At 35.4% G+C, this 19,971-nt stretch overlaps 2 protein-coding genes and 1 long non-coding RNA gene across 4 annotated transcripts in view; 2 read left to right on the plus strand and 1 right to left on the minus strand.

Moving 5' to 3' along the window:
• LOC110448539 overlaps positions 1–4,044 on the minus strand; it is a 53,010-nt gene extending 48,966 nt beyond the window's left edge. The window contains exons 1-3 of the mRNA XM_021494826.1: positions 3,922–4,044; positions 2,711–2,768; positions 958–1,098 (exon numbers count right to left, since the gene is read on the minus strand). Coding sequence (XP_021350501.1) covers positions 958–1,098; positions 2,711–2,758 — 189 coding nt within the window. The 5' untranslated portion in view covers positions 2,759–2,768; positions 3,922–4,044. The remainder of the gene's footprint in view (positions 1–957; positions 1,099–2,710; positions 2,769–3,921) is intronic.
• A 34-nt stretch (positions 4,045–4,078) lies between these two features.
• Positions 4,079–9,505, plus strand: LOC110448540. 2 transcript variants are annotated; one of them, XR_002462737.1, is made up of 2 exons: positions 4,079–4,153; positions 7,835–9,505. It is a non-coding gene; the product is annotated as an uncharacterized LOC110448540 (long non-coding RNA). The 2 variants fall into 2 exon arrangements; XR_002462738.1 differs by having other exon boundaries at positions 4,089–4,190.
• A 2,615-nt stretch (positions 9,506–12,120) lies between these two features.
• LOC110448629 lies at positions 12,121–13,834 on the plus strand. The gene has a single exon (XM_021494987.1). The coding sequence runs from the start codon at positions 12,129–12,131 to the stop codon at positions 13,746–13,748; it is 1,620 nt and encodes a 539-aa protein (XP_021350662.1). The 5' UTR covers positions 12,121–12,128; the 3' UTR covers positions 13,749–13,834.
• The last annotated feature ends 6,137 nt before the right edge of the window (positions 13,835–19,971 follow it).

Genomic DNA, 19,971 nt, shown 5'->3' on the forward strand with positions numbered 1-19,971 from the left:
AATGAAGCACTATCGAAGACCACAGAGTCTGCAATTTTCAATCATTGCATCTGAAACTGTACATTCATACATATACCGTATATATATATAACTGTACAATCCTACGTGCCCGGACTAAGGATTGATGCATACACAGAAAATCATTAGTTTTAGCAACCAACATTGAGTGGAGCAAATCAGTGAATCAGAATATATAATAGATCCATTAGTTTAATTGCAACTACAATCATTTTCTGAAGTTGTATGCATGTTGCTTGTACACTGTGCCTCAGCCCTCTGAATTACTTTATACAGCAGTGTACAAAAAAAAACGCCTTCATTTAGAGACATAATGACATGGGCCTTTAATTGTGTGGAACATACTGATTCCCTGGGACTCTGTCTGGGGTTTTCTGAGATCCATTGCACAGCAAATTATTGACATAGCACATCCCGAGTCTGCTTAGCCTTTCAATTCCAATCAATTTGAAAACTGACATGTCGTAGCATTCAAATGGGAAATTCCCTGTATTTATCAGATCACCATACATTTGCCATAAAAGATGTGTAGCCACAACTGATTTTAATACTTTTTCTTGTTAACCTACATTATGTAGCTCTTCTTGCAAACCCCTTCCCCAACTCCATCCCTTTTATAACCCCACCCACTGTATAAATTTTCATACAAATACTTGCACCAGTGAAACATGTACTTGTACGTATTACAATACATGGAATTGTCTTTCCATTATTGTGACAGGTGCTAAAGACACTTATACATATCATATATACAATTTGTTTTACATCAGCACCAGTGAGAATTTTATATTATTATCCAACATGGTTTAAATTGTATTCATTTTCTACCAAGTCTAATAGATATTTCACTAATTCCTGTCATGTCATACTTTCAGGAAAATTACCAAAATGGACTGTAAAATTCCTCAAATCTTTATTAAAACTAGTACGATTACTCACCTGTTGTTGGCGGACAAGTCCAGCAGTACTGTCCAGATTATCAATCAGCTGACACAAAACTTCCCCTTGTTGTATTTCCCCAATATCTCGCATTTCCTGGCCAGCATCACGAAGGATGCTATTGGCCCAACTCAAATACACCTACAATTTCAATAACATTTTGTGTCATGACAGTTGAATTCCATTACATTTAGATAATATCCACTCTGATTTAAACCATGCACATCTTTAACTCCACTCCATTACTCTATGTTCCATGGAATGTAGAGTATCAGGTGGAATTAAAGATCTGTTTTTTTATGAGATTGAGATTCAATATCATGAAAATAGTAAACTTGTATAATGTACCAGTGGACAATTTGGAGGTTTTTTTTGTTTGCTCAGATTTGGTCAAGAATTGTTTTTATAAAGAATGGTTTTAATCATTGTTATAAGGTACCCAGCCCCAGTTTCCCCTGGCTCCAACAGCAGGCTTGAGACATTCTGACAGATAGATGTCAAGTCAACAGCAGACTTGAGACATTCTGACAGATAGATGTCAAGTCAACAGCAGACTTAAAGACATTCTGACCAAAAATCTATCTGTCATATTGACTCAAGTTTGGTGTTGGAGCCAGAGGAAGCTCAGGCAATAAGTGACCAGACATCTATACCTGTCAGAATGTGTTAAGTCTGGTGAAGGAGCCAGAAGATATTCAGGCTATAAGGTACCTTGTAGGGAAGGTGGCATTGGTTAAAAACAAAGTTCATCAATCAAATGAACGTCCACTTGTACAATATCATACATGTATAACACAGGACATGTACAATTAATTGTACAATAAAACACATGTTAACATATCAATGCAATCCAAATGTGTTGAGATGAAAGAAACCTGTTATAATAACATATAAATAAAAATGTTCATAAGTGAAATCCTAAGCAAATAAAATCATGGAAAAAAGCTTTAAAAATCATGTTCATATTTTTTTACGGAATATTACTAAATACTACTATAAAACTATGTTTCAAGAAAGCAAAAAAGTGCTAAGAATCACTAAAACATCCAAATACCTAAATGTAATAACTGTAGGATTTAAGAAGATTTCAATTCTTTTAAAAGATTCTTGATAACATGGAAAGGTGACTGATCAAAATATATAATGTGACATTTACAAACACCAAACATACAAATGTTGTAATGTACAGGGTGGAAGTAACTGTGTTAATTAAAAATCAAACAGTACTATTAATAATGATAAACACTAAACAAAATTTGCATAAAAACATGTCAAATAACAATGAAAATCTTTAAAAAAAAAATGTTTGAATAATTTTTACTAAAAAAAAATCATGATAACAAAATCAATTAATTCAGCTCTTTTACAAAACTGTTACATCCAAACATCAAACAAATTCTAACACACTTTTCCTCAACGAAGGAGAATCATTAAGGAACATGCAAATTGCAATGTCAAAAACCAAGTTGATCAAATAATAATTAACGTTGAAAATGGAAAAAAAAGAAAAAACACATTTTTAACATTTAATGTAATATCTTAGGAATGTGTATTGGATTCAATATAAGTAATTCAAACAAGTACATGTATATGTAGGTAGATAATAACCTGGGTAAACAGACATAAATATTAATTTTCAACAACTGGATATGAACAGTGTTAATACATTGTGCTGATAAAAGTGTTCTTAGGATCAGTCTTCACAGTAAGAAGTGCATGCATTGGGTTTTTTTTTCAACGGTGACATTTTTACCTTACGTCTTCCCATTTTGGTGTATTTCCTTTTGCTGTGTGTGTACATCACATTTTTTCTGATTATAAGAAAATGTCCATTAAGTTTTGTATCACCTAGCTGTCAATGACTGTTAAAGCAGCAGGTTAGTCTAAAAGACATGTATAAACTTATAGTCTTCACTGGTCAAACGGTCAAAAATAAATCAGCAGGTACAAGATGGTCACCACTCCGACAGGGGGATTAGAAAAGCTTATAATTAAGAGGCTTGTCTCCTGAGGCATGACACTCATCAGTGGATAACAATCATTAACCACTACTTGATTTCACACATTGACACCTAAATGGAGAAAATTCTATACATAAGTCAACAAGCAGAACTAATTGAGGAATTTACTGTAGATATAGATATGTGTTAGCCTGCAAAAATTGTAGTTAATGTTGACAAAAAACCTTCACCAGAACTAGACTTGCAAGAAATGCACTATACATAAAAGTTAAATTTCTATTTCCCCATTAATCATTGATTTTTTAGTATGCTGTACTGTATACATATTTCACTAAAATAACTGTTTTATTACTAATGGAAAGTACTAGTATCTATCTCATGAAGTATACAAGAAGGTAATTATAAGCTTTTCTAGGTAAAATACTATTTTAATTTAAATATTTTTTGTTTTTTACCTTCCTTACTTTCTCTTTTGTTCGCTTCTTTTATTAAATTCTTATGAAACTTATTGAAAGTTTGAATTGAAATAGTTCTTTGAATTATTATAACACACCATTTACTGTTTAGTAAATTATTTGTATTAGGGAAATGCCATTATGGCAGACACGTTATTTTTTCATTAAAGAATATGCAATAACGCAAACGAACCAGATATAATTTTAAGAAAACAAATTAAATTAAGCATAGAAAATCCGCTCTATTTTTTTTCATTTGAATGATTGAATATAAAACCAAATTATTTAAAGTAAATAAATTATGTTATTAATTCAATTTTGTTTTCACACCACTATTCGTTGGACAAACAGTCAAATCAAGCGAGATCTAAATAGGCCTATCCAGTGCCCGATAAACCTATAATGGGCTCAAGGAGCGTCTATGATATCCTTGTCTGCACCGTAGCAACAAGTTTCAACTTGCATTTTGAGCACCGGTTTTCTATTTTCTTTAATAAAAGTAAAATTATGCACCAAAATTATTTATGAGAGGAATGAGAATAACTTACCTGAAGAACTGACATCGCTTGTGTGACTTTTATCCTTATTTACTGCTCTTCATCCTCCTTTTCGCGAAAGTGAAAGTGTTAGTGACGTGAAAGTGTCTCACTTGACCGCCATTTGTAAATAATAGGCGAGGATAGGGCAAGTACGCTTGCGCAATTTTTCATCATTTGGCTATTTCCAGTTCCGGTTTGGAAGGCTGCAGAAAACATTGATGAAACTGACTAGGCCGACAGTGTCTCTGCTTATTCTTTAAAAACTTAAGTTATCTTTGGTAACACTAACAAATCCTTGTCATGTGAATTAAGCCATTTGAGTTGTAGAGTGTACTTGTTCTTGTTCACATCTGACTCCTTTAAAACTGCCCTCCTCTCTCAATAGGCCTATTAAAGAATTTTAGACATAATTATCTTCAACTAGATGAAGTAGGTCAGTAGAGGTTGAAGGTAGAAGTCTTGAAAGAATTCTGTTTAAGTATTCACATAAAAATATTTGCCTAACTATCTCTATGTAGAGATGATCCGTGAGGAAATAATCAATCTTTCCCTGTACAATGATTGGAATAAACTACTCCCCTCAACGATGAAATTAACAGATAATTTATCCACCTTCAAATCAGCAATCTCTTTCTTTCAATAATAAATTTGTGCCCTTTTATTTCATGCCACAACACACCACATCATCTTCAACCTGTTGAAGTTGGTCATTATCAAGTAGAAGCAGAACTAAAAGAATCACAGCTTCAACTCGAGATTATTCAAGGGGAAAAACTGTGACCCTACAGCTGCGAAATCAAAATTTGTTAATTTTCAAATCAGTCTGGAAATAAAATCCATTTGAATATCACTTTATATGTTGTAACATGATAGGAAACTGCAACTGGATAAAAAATGCAGCTTTTTTGTATTACATAGTCTAAACAGCAAACTGACCTTTCAGAATCCTGAATTTGCCTCTTAAATCTCCCAACAGTCATAGATAATGTAGATGTAGTGTAGGCATTGACCTACAAATGCAGAGTATTATAAAAAGTGTCCATCAGAATATTTTATTGAGTCGATTACAATGTAAATTAATGGTCTAAAACTATTCCAATTAAAATGAGACATTAATTTAAGTTACAATATATTCAAGCCGATGTAGGCACATTTTGAATGGAATTGGAGTTGATTGATGTGCCAGAAAATGACCTTAATTGTCTTAATATTTCAGATATTAATTTTAATAAATGAAGCATGTTCATGTGAGATATACAATACTGCTGAGGTACATTGGTTCTGCATAAAACTTGATGTATATCGGTTATAATGTGTGACCAAGACAAATGTTTAACACATAATTTAGGCTTTGCTTTTTGTGTGTGTATATATATTTATATTGATTGTAATTCTATAATTATAAATGTGTAGAGCTGTCTTTAGGAATTCCATTCCATTTGTTTCATTAATATACCTTGGTATAACAAGAAAGTACATTTTATGTAGAATAAGTATATTTTATTAAATAAATTTATTACAGAAATAAAATTCACAATGCAGAATATATATATATATATATATATACAATTGTATGGGTTGAATATGATTATATGTGTCACAGATTTTATCAAATATGAATACATGTAACAGTATGTAAAGATGTTTGGGCTAGAATGGAATTAGAACATGGACCTCCAAAATCTAGATAGACCTTAGGCTTCTTACTAACTGAGCTACATTGTAAGTGGTCACCTGAAGTCATGAAGCCTATACATACGTACTGCTAGCTTGTGTTTATTTTTCAGTTAAGATATACACCTCAAAGTACAACAGACTCCTGCATATAAATATACAGTGACGCTTTCACGTAACATAATTTTTCAATTGAATCCTATGTTAATTTAATTTTGGGAAATTAAATTTCCTGGCTTTGTTTTTAGTAAAAACAATATTGGTTTAATTCTGCTCAAAGAAAAAACAATATTGGTTTAATTCTGCTCAAAGAAAAAACAATATTGGTGTAATTCTGCTCAAAGAAAATTATCTATCGCTTTTCTTGGTAATACAATTGTATTAATATGATTATCCGTTTGAAAGATTTCTGACCATGATGCGTTATTTGACAAAACCAATTTTTACGACAAAATTTTAGCATTGTGTCTTAATTGGAATGATGTCAAAGTATATTTTTCATGCTAGAATGAAAAGTGATATCTCAACAAGAACATTGGATACCTCTCTAACAGTATATATATAACTTTATAAACATTGGATGTAAGACAAGTTTTTGAAAAAAAGTAAATCAACAACGAATCCAAAATTTTGGGAAAATGACGTATGAACCTTAATTGATATACTTCAATATGTAGTACTTGGAGGGATATTATCAATGGATAGATATATGAATGCAATAGTTATTATATCAGCAGTCCAAGAGCATTTACTGATTTAGTACACAAATCAGTTGAGTTTGTAGACAATGTATTGTCATTTCAGGAATTTAATTGGAGATTTTAATATAAAATTTATTCATTTTACAAATATTAATATATGGAACACATCATTCCAGCTTTTATTAATCATTCTTGCTGGCCTGGATGGAAATGCACAGGGGTACAATTTCTGTTAAATTAAGAAAGAAAATTCTGCACTGTTTCATGAACTACATGTAGTGTTATATATACATTACTTTGTAAACATTTAATTGTATCAACAACCAAAAGAACTCTAAAAAAGGGATCATGAATCAATTCTTCTAATAACCAATTGTCAACTTTCAATTTACTTTCAGGTATATATGATTCAGTAAATACTGTTGGCAAATTATTTGTGAGCCCTGGACTGTCCTTCACTATGTTGTCCCCCGAAGCAGGCCCAGGAACCAATATCACTAAAGTGTCTCGCTAACAAAAATGTTCATAAGACATTTAGTAACCTGAAAAAAGGTAAGGAATTTTGATCAATTAATTGAAATCTGAAATTAAGATAGGAAGATCTCATAAAATATATTTAAAGGAAAAAAAAGAAATTATATTGGACAAAATGGAAGGACCATACACAGGAGTGATAACTTTGTAACTTATATAGCTTACTGAAAAACTCATTTGTATCCCACTTGATTTGCATTGATTGACCAATATTTTCGTAACACCATAATAAGCTCCCCTCCTCCTAGCTACATGTAGGCCCTTTAAGTGCCCCTCCCTCTTTTTCTGCACATATTGAAATTATAGAATTATGCCCCCTCAACCTCAGCCACACCCTTTATTTTGGCTCACCCCTCATATATGAAATTTAATCTTTACTTACTTATTGGTATACGGACAGAAGTCATTTTATGGAATTTAAAGAGTAAACATGTTTGACATTTATGTCATCTATACACACCGTAAAACCTGCTCTTGACATATATTTGTTTTGTAATTTTATTGGACTCCACATTTCTTCCAATTTTTTAAGCACCTTGGGTGCTAATTTAAGTGAATATGGTAATTATATAAACTGATTATTTCTTTTTTTATCCTTAGGTTATTTTTAATTTTTTGCTAATATTTTACAGGAAAACACAAGAACATATGACTACATCAGTTAAAAATCTGCCATTATTACGTTCAAAAATTGGTTTTGAAAAGTTCTGTTAAAAGCAAAAATGACATTTAGATGAGTACTTTTGGCTCATGTTCAATGTCTCCTTTAATTTGATCCACCGTAAGGGGAAATAAACTCATGCAGACCCTGACCATATTGAAAGATGATATTTTAAATATTAACTTTTATTGCAAGAAAATTATGACTTACTTGCAAAGTCTTCTCTGCTTTCAGAGATGAATTTTTTATTGAAGCAAATTATTCTTTGATATACTACTATATTTGAATGGTTTTAATAGTAAATATTTGAAATTAAAGCCACTGTCAATTTCTTGTTTTACTTATTATACAGATATAGAAGAGAAGATATGCGAGTCCTTCACCAGTTACCTCCCTTACACCTACATGGTTGCTACACATCTAGGGCCATGGCTAACAAAGACGGACTCTCAATTCTCCATGGACGAAACCCTGTCAGAATCGAGGGGAGTTCCAGGTGTCCGGGTCACAGGGACAAGGAAGTGGTTCTCCTTGATCAGACGTGTGACACTCTGATATGTACCATTTGTTCAACCACTTCTCACAAAGCACACATAGATGGTTTTCTTGAAATATCTAAAACTAAACAACAACAAAAAATAAACTTCAGAACTTTGTTCATGAGACAGACAAGATTAAAATACAAAAAATTAACAAAGAAATCACATTTTCAAGGAAAGAACTTTCTACCAATAAATCCCAATACAAAAGCACTTCTGAAAATATTGAAAAACAAAGAGACAAATGTAAAATGGAATTAAATATTGGTTGGTTGGTTGATTGACAGGTTTATCGAGAGATCCACCCATGCAGGTTTCGTCTCACTGACGAGAGTTAGATAAAATAATGGAGGATTAATATTATATAGCAACATGTGGCAGGATGGAGAGGTCAGTCGCAGACCTTCTTCAGATTCACATCAGAAACCAGGAGGACAGATTAGACACTTTAGTGAAACTCTCATCAGAGTGTAAACACAGACACCTAACATAGACATGACAGAGTTTATTCCAGTCAAGGACAGACAGAGCTACTTTGAGCAGGCCATGGGGAAACTGTAGAAAACGGTCAGGTGTTACAGTTACACACAGCCACTGTAGAGGCAGAAGGAATGGGGGCAGTACAGTCCATCACACAGTGTGGTGTTACAGGTAACATAGCTGTAGTGAGTAGTCAACAGATTGGTGAAGACTGGTGATCCAGACAGCTACAGGCGTCATATCATTGTGTACAACCCAATATTTCAGCCTCTGTTCCACTACAGGGAAGAGGGGATATATATACCGGCACAGCAGGCAGTCACCCCAGGCAATTTTTCTCCATTCAAGGTTGTATATGACAGTAAGGGTAATTTTATTATTGCTGACATAGAAAGGAACACAAAAGAACTGATAAATGGTGTAGGAAAGTACATAAAAACGTTTCACACAAACAAAGAAGGACAGGGACCAATAGGTATACAGAAGGATGATGTGTTGTGGTCACGCTTAGAGTTAGATACAGGAGAGGCTGGACTCAAACTCCTCAAGTATTACAGTGACTGAGTAACTAAACATTGACAATTCAGACAAAACAACATAGCTACATGTATACATTTTGACATATTCTAAAGCATACCTATTTTTTTTATGGAGAATCACACTTGTACATGCAATATCATGACAGAGCTTAAACAGTAGAGGAAATAAATATGTATGGCCAGACCAGGATTCATTCCCAGAACTGGACTGTTACAAAGCAATCAATGGAAGGATGCAATATCTTTTTATTGTTTTCCCTTTTTTTTTCAAACAACACCCAATTATATGTTGAAATATTTTGCAAGAAAATATTTTGAATTTGCTCTGATTCTTCAATTTGCTTGCAGTTACGATCCTGTGGAACACAATGAATCTCCATACTATTTTTTTTTATTGTTACATTATTCAACATATGCATTCAATCAGAAGATCATTTATATGAAGTAAAATCTGTGAAATAAGTGCTCCCGACTTCAGTCTGTTTTCTATCAGTAGGTGTAAAAACTGACTTTCCTTACATATGGAAGGCCAGTATACAATGTCAAATGTAGAATGCGAAATGCTTATATTGTCAAATGCCAATTGCAAAATGTTTAATGCCAAATTCTACCGCCAAACTTTAAAGGTCAAATTCTACCACCTGCTTAAAATAGCTGAGATATATATATGTTGCTGAGAGAGCAATGAATTATTTTCTGGTGTGTTTTATTAAAAAAAAGGAGAATTAAAAGTGGCTCAAATACCGTAGCTTTGTTCTACCCTTCCCGTCCCTTAATTTTCCTGGACTCCAATAGCCATGCTCTCCCCTCTTATAAAGTGAGGATTTCAGCTGTTTGCATTAGGCATATCGCATTTGACGAATAGCATTTTACATTCGGCATTTGACAGGTATTCTCCCCCTATTGGACAGCCCCCACTCGTACAAATAAGTCGTACAAGGAGGAAACGGCTGTATGACGCTGTGATTCATTTTTTGGCACAACTTAGTCCTATATAATGATCTATTACAAAGTTTTAAAGGTGAATTCACCTGTTTGTGTTCATCTTTCATGTTACCATTAAATTAATGAGACAACACTGCAAATCCAATCTGAGGTAAATATCTATAATTTTGTATTATATATTGATGTACATGTTTTTTCTCAGAAATTGAAATAACAACAAATTTTTGTAATGAAACTTGATTTTTTGGTAGTTGATTTCTGTAGAAACAGGATATAATATGTCAGTTGATGATAGATTTTTATACTATAAATGAAACAAAAGAGGAGGAGTATTAGCTTTTTTCAAATTATTTATAGAAGTTCTCATTGGACAGTTACCTAAATGCTGTGTGTCGACTCATCTTATCATTTGTTGTTATTCTTTGGTCATTAAACTTGATTCGGTAATGCTGACTGCATGGAAGCAGTTAATGGATTCATACAGAGACTCTAGACTCTATACAAGTAATAATAATGGCTATTCCTGTATATACATATCTTCACTCATCCGACGCACATAGGTACATTCACTGGTAGTTAGTTCTAATTAACCCAGTACATAATAACTGAGATATAGGTTGTTTAAACTATCTCTCTCTTTCTCCTCACATTATAGTTCACCCAAACTTAGTCTACAAAGATCATTGATTAAGCTTTACTTTCCCATATACTACTCAGCAAATATTGCAATACAGACGTATATAGGGTAAATATATGTCTCCCACTTCAGCTATGCAGCTTCAAACCGCCAGTCAAATATAGTGTATCTGGCTTCAGAATCAACATACAGCCTCACAAGCTGGTTCTCCTACAAGAGGAGGGGGTTACTACTACTACTACTACTACTACTACTACAGATTATGAGTATACTACAAATATATGTAGACCGGATTAGGTTTCCCCCAGCCACTATAGGTTTTCCTCACCAAAAAGTTGGATAAACCAAAGAGGTAGTAAACATTTTGGGTTACCCACGTGCACTTTTGGGTAACATCATAGAACGTTATTTCATTGGTCAACCTTCTAAATATGGCGTCAAGTAACAATGATTTGCGAAGTCATCCTTCATGGCAATCGCTTCCCGGATCGCAAACAGGAATAATTAATGCAATACCAGGAGAAACAGATGATTTTCCGGATTTAATATATATGAACGTTGCGGGATAAAACGGCACCCAAACTCGTGATGGTTGATTATCATGTTTATCATCTAACTCTCGTTAGTTAATTAACAAACGTAAAAGACATAGACTCGGTAAACCTCGTATCTTTATACAATTTGAAAATTAACTGACTCGAGTTAGATAAACATGATAACCAACCATTACCCGTTGGGAAACATCTATTTCCGCGTTTAACATTTTATCGACTAACAATAACAATTACATATCTACTACACCATGGTGATGAGAAAGGGGTATCTCAACCCGAAGCAGAAGATTTCGAAGATGCAGTTGCAAAATACGAAGCCGGTTTTTTCTACGCATATAGACATACGAGTCGATGGGATAGCCGTGGTCTACATAATCTATGAACAAGGGGGGATAGCGTGTTCTACATGTGTATGGAATTGCTGCATATTTTGTTGGCGTATATGTGTCATGAATGCTATCAAGGTTACGGCAAACTCGAGCCCGGGAACAAAGAAATCTACCACCAGAGTCTACCATCTAGTATCTTGAAAGATGGACGTTACACCCACACATGTGTAGCACCAGAGACGTATAACGTCTCTGGTGGCACCTATAAAATTTCATAAAGTATGCCAAAAAATTAATAACATTAATTGCACCATACATCTGTTTCTTTCTTCTAAGACTCGTTGATGGTGCTAGGAGCCAACAAGAGCTCCTAGAAAGATATTGGCGCCCGCCTCGAAAGGATCTTTATAAGATCTATAAAAGATATCATATTTTACCTTCTCTGCTCTTCAATTTCCTTACAGGTACTATCAAACAGTCCCATGTTGGAAATCCTAAACGGGAATCTTGTACATAAACTTAAACCTCGTAATGTCATGTTATTTGCCACTGTGGCAAAAGTGACTTTACAAGAATTGCATAACTTCTGTATATGCAAAATGCTAAAAATGACTACATAAACCATGGCAACCAAAGATGGTCAATCTATTCTCCGTGCACAATACCACATTAGAAATAAAGGGAGTTCCAGGTGTCCCGACCACAGAGACAATGACGTTGTCCTCCTATGTCAAACATGCAACGTCCTTATATGTACCAGTTGTTCCATTACATCTCACAAGTCACACATAGACAGCTTTCTCGAAATTTCTAAAATTAGAAACCAGCACCAAAATTCACTTCAGGACTTTGTTAATGAGGCAGAGAAGATTAAAATTCCGAAACTAAACGACCAAATAATATCAGCTAGGGAGGAACTTTCTGCATGTCAACCTAAATACAAAAACATTTCGGACAACATTAAAAAACAGAGAGACGAATGCAGACTGGAACTAGACAAAATCATGGAGGATAACCTAGCAATATGTGACAAGATGGAGAGAGCGGAAACACACCTCCTTCATGGTCATATCGTAAACCTTGAGGTCCGGTTAGACACTTTAGTGAAACTGTCATCCGATTGTAAACAGACCCTTCAGACAGGTAATGCTGTACTGGTGTATGACACGGTAGTTGATATCAAGGACAGGGACTTCGATATCCCACAGACAACAAACACAGACATGACAGAGTTTACTCCAGGCAAGGACAGACAAAGTCACTTGGAGCAGGCGATGGGGAAGTGGAAGACTCCTGAACACCTCAAGACAGAATTAGCAACTAGTGGTTGCTCAAACCAAGGCCCTGTTGTGATACCAAAACTGTTTGAATCAAAAGGGATGCAAAGAGAAATCCTGTTCAAACTCTGTGACAGTTTAACTGTCATATCCAAGTTCTTATATCCATTTAGTATTACATCAATCTGTCCTACAAATGAAGGCCGCGCATGGCTGTCTGACTGGGCCACTAATACAGTAAAACTCATCAACAACAAAGGACAACTCGTACAGAAGATACAACACAACAGTGACATTCAACAGATCAGTTTGGATCCCGCTACAGGTCGGATGTGGTTCTGTTGCACGGAAGAGAAAACTATCCACGAATTATCTACATCATCTACACCAGTTACAAGGTTCACTACAAAGGGTTTGCCATTCAGTCTGTGTGTGATCAATGATGGTCAGATTGTTGTGGGTGAATCTGGTGTGAAGGTCTGCAAGTTGGTGATGTATACTGCTGACGGCCGGGTGTTACACACAGCCACTGTAGAAGCGTCAGGGTTTGGGCCTGTATGGTCCATCACACAGTGTGCTGTTACAGGTAACATAGCTGTAGCGAGTACTACACAGATCAGTGGAGATAGTAGTAATCCTGAAAGGTCGCAACTGGTTGTGTACAACCCAACACTTCAGCATTTGTTCCAATACCGAGGAGAAGGGATAAAAGAACAAGAGGAGGCGATTTCACCAGAAAGGTTTGATCCAGGAATAGTTGTATATGACAGTAAGGGCAATATTGTTGTTACTGACAGGACAAGACATACAATAGAACTGATAAGTGGAACAGGGACGTACATAAAAACCCTTCATGTAAACAAAGAACAACTTGGGGTAATAGGAATACAGAGGGGTAATGTGTTGTGGACCAACCTAAAAATCAGGAAGAGGGGAGTCAAACTTTTCAAGTATTATTGTGATTGAGGGAACCTCGAATAACGGCGATGAAAACTGAAATTGATGGACTTCAAAAACAAAACAAAATGCCATTAGGACATGACCATGATTGAAGATAANAGCAGGGTTAGACCGGACTTCAGATTGCCGTACTATTTCACACTCTCTCTCTGGGGCTAACTGGTAAATGGAAGTGTTTGGCACAGTTCTGCTACAGTTACTGTATAACATGAAATTATCGTTGTGTATAAATATTCGTGGTTTTCGTGGTGTTATTAAACCACGAAAATAAATACAACGAATTTGAATCACATATGGGATATCCACGAAAGTTTGTACCGCGAAACTATCTAAATGGCTTCAAACCACGAAGGAGTACCCACGAACATTTCGTATTATACAATATGTCAAAAATGAAGGAGGTAACTGTATAAACAAACAACCACAGTGCAGTGGGACATGGATCCTAAGTTAAAATGCAGGATGATATTCAATTATTTACTACAATTCAATTCATAACCAATCTTGGATACATTTGGTGCATTTCCCGGTCACAGCAAAAACAATTATCATTGAGAATGTATGGAGTGGATGACTATAACTGCGAGTGCAGCAAATGAGCTTGTAATCAATTAGTTCAATGACTTGAAAACTGCTATGCTTTCAGTGTGTTTCAGTATTGTTGTTATCATTAAGTTTTGTAAACAATTTTTACTTTTTACTGTTTACTACGCATGACTGACCATGTAAAGATTACATCACCAATCTCACATACACAGTAAATATCTTATCCAGGTAAAATATACGGGTTTATGTCAAGCCTTCAATTATTTCTAAAATACAACAGGATATCATATATACAAAACTTGACCAACCTTCCCAGGCAACATTAAAGCTTCAGAAATTTCCTGTCTCATAAGAAATACGCCATCTTATTTGACACGGCCAGGACCTGTAGTAACTCAGCAGAATACGTTGTAACAAAACCTCATTGGGACCAATCTGTCAGTACAAACTGTGAGTATACCTGAATAGATAGACACTAAGTTATTAAGACATACATAATTAAGTAAGTAAAGTTTATAGCATTTCTCTTAAAATGTCTGATGTTAGGAAAGTTTAGATTATGCTCAAATTTCTTGGTTTGTAACAATTATATTTTGGTCAAACTGTCTTCCTTTGCTTATTGCATATTAACCAGAACACCAGTAACAACTATTAGTAATTAACTATTTTTCGGCTATAATAAGCTCTCAAATGGTAATTTTATGAGAGCGTTCTGTTCATAAACAGACTGGACAATTACTAGACCATTCTGGAAACATTCTAATTTCAGTAGATCGATCAGATTTCAAGATCAAACTCTCAATTGGTCAATCACATTCCCATTCCTGCCATATTCTTGACATATGCTACTATACTCAAAGCAGATCTCTCTAAATTTACATGAATTGTTATACAGTAAATAGTCTATCAGACATATTAAGGCAGACGGATTACACATTGACCTAAATACAGTCGATGCCTCAAAAATGTAGAATACTAGAACCATATCAATGATTGATTCATTTTCTCCCATAATATAAATGCCAGTGTCAATACTCTACACGTGTTTATATTTTTTATTCCATGATCGGCCCGCGTGAATACTTGTTAATTCTATAAGAGTGATCTGATGAACCCTGAACATAAAATCAGAAATCTATTGATTCAATGTCCAACAGCTGTCTGTAAATATGTCTTATAATAAGCACAAAACTAATTCATTTAACGCAAGCATTACACCATATCTGTTCACGGGTTGATTCCTGTCTTTCGCGGACAAGTATTGCAGGTAAATTTCAGGTGACATACCTTACCTGGGTGAGGAAATACAAATCGGATCCAACATATAAATTCTCCTTCATGGTTCAGCTTCTGTGTCGATATACCGTCTTGATTGACAAGTATAGGATGTGCACAGAATTGAAAGTCTTCGTACAGAAAACACTTACGATCAGTATGTCTGTAAAATTTGTAAATATCCTAGATGAAAATATAGTGTCGTTTCACTAGGTTAAATAAGAACACGATATCTTTGCAAGACATTCCTACCATTGCTGCTTCCAATAAAGCTCTTTAAATTACGATCTTTCGAATAATCTGGGCATTACTATAGATGACCAGAGCTGATCATCATTCTCCTTTATCAGTTAAAACAACTAGAATTTCAGGTGTATATACCATTTGTTCAGTTTTATTCAGTTGCATCACCATTTTCTGTTCAGTTGTTTGTTTGGTGTTTAACGTTCTAGCTAGAAGCCAGGGTCCTATGAGGACGAACGCCTAGTGCGACACCGCCTGAAACAGAAAGTAGATAGAAAAGAAAGAAAATAGTCAGGACATTTAAAAAACGAAATATCCCAAGTGTTGCAAAGGGGGCAGCAGATACATGTTAGTCTCTTCAATGTCCTCTTCGTAGAAGACAAGGAAGAAAACCCAAATGCTGTAGGTGGGGTATATTAGTCGCCTTCTCTGATACACTATTGGTTTCACCAATGTCCTCTAAACAGAAGACAAGTGAAAAACAACATACGATTCTGCTCATATTGGTTGGCTCTTATGATTATGCAGTGGAGTACAACAGGCCAGATTCTTTCCCCAAATCTGCCGGTCTACACTACCATTTTCGGCTATATTCCTCTTCCTATTTTATTAGTACAAAAAAGACCAATTTTCCTCTCCATTTTCTACATTCCTTCAAAACGATCTAGTACATTCCATTCGTTAGCTACGAACCCATTTTTTCAGTTCCATTATTTCAACATTGGTCAGTTACAAAATCATGTGTCTTTCATTAATTTCTCTATTGGTCAGATACAATACCCACCTGATCACATTACTTACCCTAGCTATTGCTCAGTTATATTAATGAAATCTGGTCATGACAATTCTGGTAATGCATTACAATATCGGACAATTCTGTCCATATAATTCATTGGTCATTTCAAAACTATAATGGGAATACTTTCCTCGCCAATATTTAATTTCTCTATCAGTAAGACACTACAGCATTTTTCCTTAATTGGTCCGTTACATAACAGTTGACAATATCAATTCCGTGATATTTATAAACATGTAAATAGCTGTAATTAAACTTGAGTAAACAACAAATCCACTAAGGCCGCTATAGCTATTTTAGTGAACCTTTAAAATTATCCGTTATGAAAACGCTAAGGTGTCTAGAATTAATTCTAATTTCACTTTCTTGTTATACAGATATTCAAGAGAAGATCTTCACATTAACAGTTTCCTCCCCTTTAAAATAATTTCCTACACGGCTGGCGCCATGGCAACTAAATATGGATTTTCTATTTTTAAAACGTGCACAATATCCTGTTAGGAGTAAGGGAGTTCCCGGTGTCCAAGTCACAAGAAAATTGACGTGGTTTTCCTTTGTCAGGACTGCAACATACTTATATGTACCATTTTGTTCAAACTCTGATAAAACACACGTAAACAGTTTTCTGGAAATATCCAAAACTAAAAATCATCGTAAACATATGCTTCAGGACTTTGTACCTGACACAGACAAGAACAAAACTCCAAAGCTTAACAAAGAAATATCATCAGCAAAGAAGGAACTTTTTAGCTTATCAGCGTAAATACAATAACTTTTCGGATGACATTAAAAAACAGAGAAATAAATGCAAGCTGGATTTGGACAAAATAACAGAGCATTACTTAGCAATATGTGGCAAGATGGTTGGGGCAGCCGATGATCTTCTTCAGACTCACATAGCAAACATGGAGGACAGGATAGACACTTTAGTGAAACTCTCATCTGAATGTAAAAAGACCCTCCAGACAGGCACTGCTATACTTTTGTATCAGAAATCCAGGCCATTGATTTCGATATCCCAGAGGCACCTACCAAAGACATGACAGAGTTTACTCCAGGTAACAACAGACGAAGTCACATTCGTGACTTAAGAGACGGGTCAATCCTTCACTTGGGCAGGCGTGTAAAGTCCAACTGTCTTATCCCAGTTCTCATACCCAGATGACATCACATCAATATGTCCTACACTTGATGGACATGCATGGCTATCTGATTGTACCACCAGCACAGTAAAACTTATCACCAACAAAGGCCAAGACATACAAAGAATACCACACAACTGTTGTATTCAAAACATCAGTCTGGACTCAATCACAGGTCGCCTGTGGTTCTGCTGTAATGATGGGAGGACTATTGATGAAGTATTGACATCATCTACACCAGTAGAGGTTCGTTACAGAGGGCCGCCCGGACAGTTTGCGCGCCACCAGGGTTTGTCGGGTAGTGGTGGTTGAAGAGGATATAACAAACCCTCGGATAGTGATGTACACATCAGACGGTCGGGTGTTACACACAACTGCTGTGGAGGGGTCAGGGGTTTGGAGTGTTCCATCCGTCACATACTGTGGTATTACAGGTAACGTAGCTATAGGGAGCGTCAATCTGTTCAGTGGAGACGGCAATGACATTGTGTACAACTTCACTTTTCAGCCTCTGTTACACTACCGTGGAGAGGGGATACCGGCGGGGGGCACGCCAGGCAAATTTGATCCACTCAATATTGTATTTGATAGTAAGGGTAATATTGTTAAAGCTGATAGCACAAGGAAAAAAATAGAACTGACAAGTGGAGCAGGGTGGTACATAAAAACGAAGGAGGACAGGGACCAGTAGGTATAAAGAAGGATGATGTGTTGTGGTCACACCTGCTAGGAATGGGAAAGCTGGATTTGAACTTCTCAAGTATTATAGTGATTGAGTGTCCAAACGTGAATGATCGATTATGAATGCAAACCTAAGGAAGTGACTTCAAAACAGGTTAAACATTTTGACATGATCCTGATAATCTTGAATATACTTCAGATGTTGAATCTTTAAACATATAATATGTACACAATCTTTTGGTAAAGTGATCAGCGCAGAATATGTTTAACAGTTTGATTAAAACAGCATTGCAGTAATAGGAGGCGTCATACATCAAACTGATTTGAGTATGTTTTTTTATTTTTTTTATTTTACGCATCTGTTGCTCTTGAATACGATCTTCATTATCTTGTAATTTCTGGTTATAAATATATTCTTCAACATTCAAGAACAATATCTTTCATGTCAAAAAATCACAGTATGTTCTGAAAAAAGTAGTATCACGTAGAAATATGTATAACCAACCGCTCCCACTTTGATTGAATTAGAGTTTATTCCAAAGTCTAAAAACAAAGTCAGTAAAGCGAAAAATATTAATCACAGCTACTTGTTTACACATATTATGTTTGATGAACGCTGGACTTCTAGCAGTAGGTGAATGTAGCTAAACACAAGTCAAGGTGGCTGAGCGGTTATGGCATCTGGCCGTCTTCTATCACTAGCCCTCCACCACTGGGTCGCAGGTTCGAGGCATACGTTGGGCAGTCGCTAGGTACTGCCATGGTTGCAAGTCGGTGATTTTTCTCCGGGTTTTCTGGCTTTCCTTCACCATCAAAACCTGGTTCTTCCTGAAATGATTGTAGCTGCTATTAGGACGTAAAGAACAAGCACATATAACGAATGTATGCATATTAAATGTAATAGCCGTAGTTATTGCTAATTGCGGATTGTACATGCATGTACTACTAAAAACCAGCTAGGAATGCTAGAAAGACGAAATTCAAATTAACTGTGGATGAAATCGAGATATTGATTGAGCACTTGATGGCAATATCTTTGCTTTTCCAGCAGACTCTAAACAAACTGTTCCCCTCTTCTGATCGATTTGTCATTGTGCAAGTTTTGACATAAGGCTGAATTTATTGAAAAGTTGATCAAGACAAGTACTAAAATCTTGCAAATTCCACCAATTCACTTTCAGTCATGTCGACGACGTGCTGTCTTTATATAACAAATTAACCACGTTGCTCGTAAATAACCTAGCTCCTGAACTTGTAAAGTCAGGGACACAAAACATCGCCCTACCCATTATTTACTTACATCGATCATGATCAACAGCTGTCCAGTAAGCATGAAGATTTCGATTTTCCGATCGCGAACTTTCTCTTTTTTGATGATAGCATCCCTGCTTCGGAAAACTACGCTGTTCAAATGTCACAGTTGGTTCAGTATTCCATTGTTTGCTCCGAATCACATGATTTCCTTGGCAATTGTCGACTGCAAAAGGTAAAACGTACAACACTGGGTTTCGTGAGATTCAGGTTGATCAAGACTAGGGTTAGGTTA

This window comes from Mizuhopecten yessoensis, unplaced genomic scaffold (genome assembly GCF_002113885.1).
Source record: "Mizuhopecten yessoensis strain PY_sf001 unplaced genomic scaffold, ASM211388v2 scaffold4121, whole genome shotgun sequence".
NCBI lineage: Eukaryota > Metazoa > Mollusca > Bivalvia > Pectinida > Pectinidae > Mizuhopecten > Mizuhopecten yessoensis.

Bases quoted from the DNA above. Each gene is read 5' to 3' on its own strand.
- LOC110448629 (XM_021494987.1), top strand. From the start codon at position 12,129: ATGGCAACCAAAGATGGTCAATCTATTCTCCGTGCACAATACCACATT.